This window comes from Lathamus discolor, chromosome 5, assembly GCF_037157495.1.
Source record: "Lathamus discolor isolate bLatDis1 chromosome 5, bLatDis1.hap1, whole genome shotgun sequence".
Classification (NCBI taxonomy): Eukaryota; Metazoa; Chordata; class Aves; order Psittaciformes; family Psittacidae; genus Lathamus; species Lathamus discolor.
This window is the reverse complement of record NC_088888.1, coordinates 92465831-92471830: the sequence shown is the minus strand read 5'-3', so window position 1 is coordinate 92471830 and position 6000 is coordinate 92465831. Positions and strand designations below refer to the sequence as shown.

Below are 6000 nucleotides of genomic sequence, written 5' to 3'. Positions count from 1 at the left end.
TTGACTTTTCAAGTCTGACTTCACTAGCCAATGCAGGTTCATAAGTGTTTTACCCCCACTTGTGTTACTTGTGATAGTGCTGTGTGATCAAAAAACTCCTTAACAATTAGATCTAATAGATCCATATTGTACAGTTAGTAAAAACCCCAAGCTTTTGGGCATTTTTCTAAATGTCAGATAATGGGTTAGCAAGGTCCATTTCCTATAGCTACACTTTAACTGTCTCTTTGAAAGGGAGGCCACATTAAAACACATTATCTGAAAGAACAGAATTATTTGGCAAATATAAGTTATACTGGCTGATTTAAGATACAGTAAGCATCTTTCGTTAGGCACATACACTAGCACCAAGTAGCCTGGTTTAAGTGAACATTCAATGATAATTTGGAAGACAATCTTTTCTTTTTTTTTTTTGACAGTTTATATAAAACCTGTCCCAGGAATTTCTTTGTATAAAGAAACAATGCTCACGTAGGTAATCTAATCTGCAAGATATGAGGCAAGTACACATATCCTAGAGCATTCCAGTGCTAGGCACACTTTTGTTTGAACTTGGAGGGAATCTTTTAATAATGTAACCAGTGAAAGAATAATTTTCCTGAGAAATTCATGATATATTCAGGAAAGGAGAATGTCAGCTTTTAAAGATATCAACAACACCATTTTCACAACTAACAGGAAGAAGGATATGAAGGATACGTGAGTCTGGCTTCTGTGGAGACAACATCTTTATTCTTTGCTGGGCCAGTAGATATAATAAACTATTGAATGCCCATGGTCAGAGAAGTTACACTGCCTCTGACTGATCTGACTATGAAGAAGCATGAGGTTATTTCAAGAAGTACTCTTGAAAAAGGAGAAAAGCTTTAGGAAAAGCTTATGAACAAGCATTCATGAATTTAAATAACTGATTTATCTGGTACCCTGAGTTTAGCACACTTGCTGACATGCCATCCAGTTGCCCCATGACATTCACTTTGCAAATGTAATGGAAATAAAAGGCAAGATTACATGCTTTCAAAATCACTCTAAGTTTTGCTTGTGCCTTATTAAACAAAAAAACCCAAAACAAAACACAAACAAAAAAGGTTGAATATGTTTAAACTTTAGGGTCCTGTGCCAGTATATCATGATAAAACCACTTTAAATATAAATTTCTGTGGTGCTTTTTCATCATTTTTTTAACAATCTGTTCCTCTTGACTGTTGCTGTTATTGTTGACCAAAATGGCCCTAAATAATAAATTCGGTGATGATTCTTTGTCTGCCAAAGTCAATGCAAAGCATTTCCACTGTCAGGTATCTGAAGACAAATTGAAATATCTTAAATGCCTCATTTTGTATCCAGAGATACAATGTTAATGTGGAGATATAAACTGAACTCAAGAGGATTTCAGCTTGTATTTCTTATATCTGAGGTTTTAGCAAAACAAAAGATAAAAGTATTAACTGATGCATCTTTTAGAAAGTGTTTTTTTTTAGTACTTCAGCAAAGCAAAAGCTATAAAACTAAATTACTGGTATGGAATAAGACCAGCAAGTGGCAGTATTTGACAAAAATCTGAGAGGTAAGCAGGAAAGTTTTAGAAGCCAAAGGAGATTTACCCTATATTGAACTACAAGGTAAGTATTTCTCCTAGCATTCGGAAAGAAAGATATCTAATTTCCAACATAAATACATTATTATTTTTTTTTTTCAGTTAGCTTCTCAGCTACAGAAATTAGAAACATGAGACAAATTTCCCATGGATATTTATATGTAAGGTCAACAAAAATGACCCTACACATTTTATAAAAATTCTTCTATGAAAACTGGCTAAGAATAGAAAGATATATCAAAACCATATGGAAACCTTATTTATCAGAAACCTTCCCTGTCATAAATTTAGAAGAGCATGCAACAAATATTAAAATCATAGAAACACAGAATCATAGCATTGTTTAGGTTGGAAAAGACCTTTAAGAGCATTAAGTCCAACCATAAACCCTACACCTCATACTCTGGGTATGAAAATAGTCTACTTATGAAGCATTAATAACATATTAACCAAGCGCCTAGAGTTTACATATAAGCATATGGCAAGAATGCTATATGGCATGTTAAGGGTAAATTGCCTAATGAGAATAAAAATATATCTATGCACTTTTAATCTCACTCCCAGAATTACGTATGTGTAGCATAGATACTTCCAATGCACAGTACAAAGTCTAGAAAAGCCCCAGATGTTAAAATCTTTTCAGAACAAGTTTAATTTGTTATAGAAAACATGATCAGTCTTGACTATGTGTTTACTTTTGAAAGAGATCACCATAAAGGACCAAAATGCCACAACATAATAATTTTTCCTAATAATCATATTTTCCTAAATGCTACAAATATCCCAATTTAGCGATATCTCTGTATTACCGTGTTTAATTATCTAACCTCAGATGTTCTGCCGCTTTTAGTGTGGGCACTGCAGGATGACAGATTTACAACCACCAAGATGTTCCAATGTGAGTGGCATTTCCAACACAAGAACTTACTTGTGCCAACACCTGCATGTTGTAGGTCAAAAGTGCTTGAGGTTTTTTTCCTGGACCAGGAAACAAATTTAATTTTCAGATCAAGATATGCATATATGCCAAAACTGATTGCAAATGGAGAGAGGGTGATACTCATAGCAGCTGCTTGCTTAATTGACATTGAGGTGATGAACATTTTAACCTTCTTCTTCTGTAAACTCTCTTCTACTTCAGACTGGTATCCTCCAGTGCCGAGCAGCTGGTATCCATGTATATGATTTTCCAAGCAACTTGTATGTGTTGAAATAGCATTTAGAAATGTACCCAATTTAGAAGTGTATCTAAATGGTAAGAGTCTTAGGAGAGTCTCTGACTACCCTAGAAAATCAGTAGTTACACATCAACAAGCCTCCTTTACCTCCAGCCAGAGATTCTGCCCACCGGCTCCCACAGGCTCCCAGTTAGCCAGCCTCCAGCTCACTGCAAAGTTGAAGGATGTTTTAAAGGATTCAGGACTTCTTAGAACAAGAAAAACACTTCTATGCTTCCACTAGCTAACTCCTTTTTAAGATACAGGCAGCTGTGTCTCACTGTAGAGAAACACAGTGACTCAAGGAAGAATGTAGTCAAATAGTACTTCTTCAGAAAGACAGTTACAGATAATGACTCATATAATCATACTTTGATTCTGGGCCCACCAGTGATCTCCAGCACTTGTAGCATACTTCCAGACTTTGACTTCCTACATGAGTTGTTTGACTTGGCATTAAAAATAGTAATTCCCTGGCTCATGCTAAACCCAAGTTTTCACAGTGAAAATTGGAGTAAAAACTGTTATAGTTTTTTTTCAAGAACGGCTTCTACATTGTTCCTTGAAGAAAAAGGCATGCAGGCAACCTTTCAGTAGTGCCATTACTTATTTCTGGGGTGGAAATGGGGGTGCTGACACGCATCATATGTAAGAGAATATGCTGTTGTTACACTGCATAGGCTAGTTGTGATCACTGTTATTGTAATTTCAAAACTGAAGTTCCAGTGTTTTCACCTGGGATAGTCAAAGCATGGAGAGGGTTGGAGATGAGGCATCTGTCTACTTAAGACCCGACATCATATAAGAACAACAGATTCAGAGCAATGTCAGGAATCTCAAAAGCTATCTAAGTTTGCGTTATCACACAAGATTTGAGGAAGTGGTGAGATCATGGGAGATAAGGTTGCAGCCTTTATTCTTGTTAAGTACAGTGACATTCTGGTGGTCCTCTTCATGTCCTTGCTGGTGTATACACCTACCCAAAACTGTCAGCTAAGTGTAATTGAAGGCAAACCCGACAGATTTTCCTGGTTCAGCAGTGAAAGTTGCAGCATTAAGAGGGGTAGTCCGAGGGTTGTGTACGTGTCTTTCAGACCACGGCAGAAAAGACTTGATGTGTTGAACTTGCTTCTTTCCATACGGGTTTCTCTTTCCCTTATTATTTTTTTCCTCTTCTAATTTCTCCGCTTTTTGTTCTCGTTTTTACTCTCCTTTCCCTCCTCCACTTCATTTTGCTTCTCCTCTCTCCCGTTGCGAGGCTCACGCACTCTCCCGCCTCAGCGGGTACCCTCACCCCTCCCTTTCCTCGGGATGAAGGCGAGGGCCGGGCAGCAGCGAACGTCACCCGAGCCCCGCTGCGTTGCCCCGCGGTGTGCGCGCAGGGCGGTGCGGAGCCTCCGCGGCGTGGCGGCCGCCCAGCCCGCAGCCGGCCGGGGCGGGGCGGGCCCACCGCCGTCCCCTCCTCCAGCGTGCACGGGGGGCCGGGACTGCCCCGCCGCCGACCAGAGCGGCAGCCGCGGGCGGGGAGCGGAGTGGGTGCGACGCCGATCCGCCGGAGCCCCTCTCCTCCTCTTCCTGCCCCGCGCCCCGCAGCATGGCCCGGCGCGAAGCGGCGGCCGCTCCCGGCCTCTGCCTCCTGCTCCTGGTGCTGCTCGCTCCCTCCGCCGCCGCGCAGCCCCCTCCGCCGCAGCGTGGGAGCGTGTGGTGCCCCAGCCGCTGCCTCTGCTTCCGCACCACGGTGCGCTGCATGCATCTGATGCTGGAGAGCGTCCCCGCCGTGTCCCCCCAAACGACCATCCTGTGAGTAGCCGGGCGGGCAGGGACCGGGGAGGAGGGAATACCTGGGGTGGGAGGCACTTTGGGTGGCGGTGGAACCTCAGCCCTTTGTCTGCGGTCAGGGGAGGGGGCTTAGAACCGCAGATGTGGCTCTGCCCGAGCGGCCCCTGGCGCCCCCTCCGCCACTGGTGGAGCTCCTCGGCGAGGGGCTGCGGGTCGGCCCGGGGCTGGGCTGCACTCTCCGACGCGCCCCCCCGCGCTCCCTGCGCGGCCCCGCGGCCGGTGCCGGGGTGGCGGTAACCTGTCGTCCTGCCGTCCCCTGTCCTGGTTAGGCGGCTGGAAGTGGGGGTCTGGCCGGAGGCCCTGGTTTTCCAGGAGCGGTCAGAGGTGGATATTCTGGTTAAACTGTGGGCACTGTGTCTCCCCGAGAAGGATTTGCTGCTTAGTATCCTCCTTAAAAGCATGTTCAGTTGGCAGGAGAATAGACGGGGATAGATGCAGCACTTTCTGTTCAGTTCTGAGGCGTGGTGTGGGGATGAACGAGCTAACCGGGAACCAAGCCCTGGGCTTATTGGAAATTTACCTGGTTCAAATCCCTGCGGAGACTTGTGATCATTATTTGATGCTCTTCTAATCCATGCACTAATGTGTCAGTGTAAGTGCCCAGTCGTTCTTCTGCAGGGTCTGGCCTGAATGGGCGATAAAATTCAGTATTGACAATGATTGTCATTTGTTTTATTCACGATGTTAGTGAAAATTACTTTTCAGCCGCATTTGCCGGTAAGAAATGCAAAGTTCTAAACAAACACCACACTATTATTTTTCGAGGCTTACTTGAGGAACGGATTTGTTCCACTCACCCGTTTATATGTTATTTGGGCTCAGAAAACTCTTGGCACCGGCCCTGTGCTTCCCTTACACACACACAGCCATGGAAGCAGAGCAGAGCTTGGCCCTGGGAATTTTCTGCTGGGCCTCTTGTAATAAATTGACTTGTGACTTTGTCAGATATTTTCAAAGGGGATCTATAAAGCCTTGGTTTGTTTCAGCTTCCAAGTATTATTTAATGTGAAGAGTACAGTCATTTAACATTAACTGAGTCCCTCTTTGGCAAGAAGCACAGCCTTTTGGCAGAATGGGATTAGTCCTGCAGTACTTGTAAACCTTTTAGGGAACAGTACAGGAAGTGTGTGGTTAATGTTTCTTACATTTGAAACAGAGTACATTTACAGAACACCTTTTGCCTGGAGATTACAGGAAACTGTGTAAAGCTAGTTTTGTGAATCATCTTAAATGTAATAAATAAATAAAATCTTTAGAGTATGGAGTTAAGTTTTAATGGCTTGGTTTCATGTTATAGGTAGAACGGCCTGAAACAGCAGAAAGTGTTAGGTTAAACCTAGCAGGGGT

General features: G+C 43.3%; 1 protein-coding gene across 2 annotated transcripts in view; it reads left to right on the top strand.

Annotated features, from left to right (window-relative positions):
* Window positions 1-4302: 4302 nt before the first annotated feature.
* Window positions 4303-6000, top strand: part of PXDN (peroxidasin) — a 90029-nt gene continuing 88331 nt past the window's right edge. The window contains exon 1 of one of the 2 annotated variants that reach the window (XM_065681559.1): window positions 4303-4614. In XM_065681559.1, the coding sequence (XP_065537631.1) occupies window positions 4409-4614 (206 nt within the window). In that variant the 5' untranslated portion in view covers window positions 4303-4408. The remainder of the gene's footprint in view (window positions 4615-6000) is intronic. The other variant, XM_065681558.1, reaches the window with a different exon arrangement.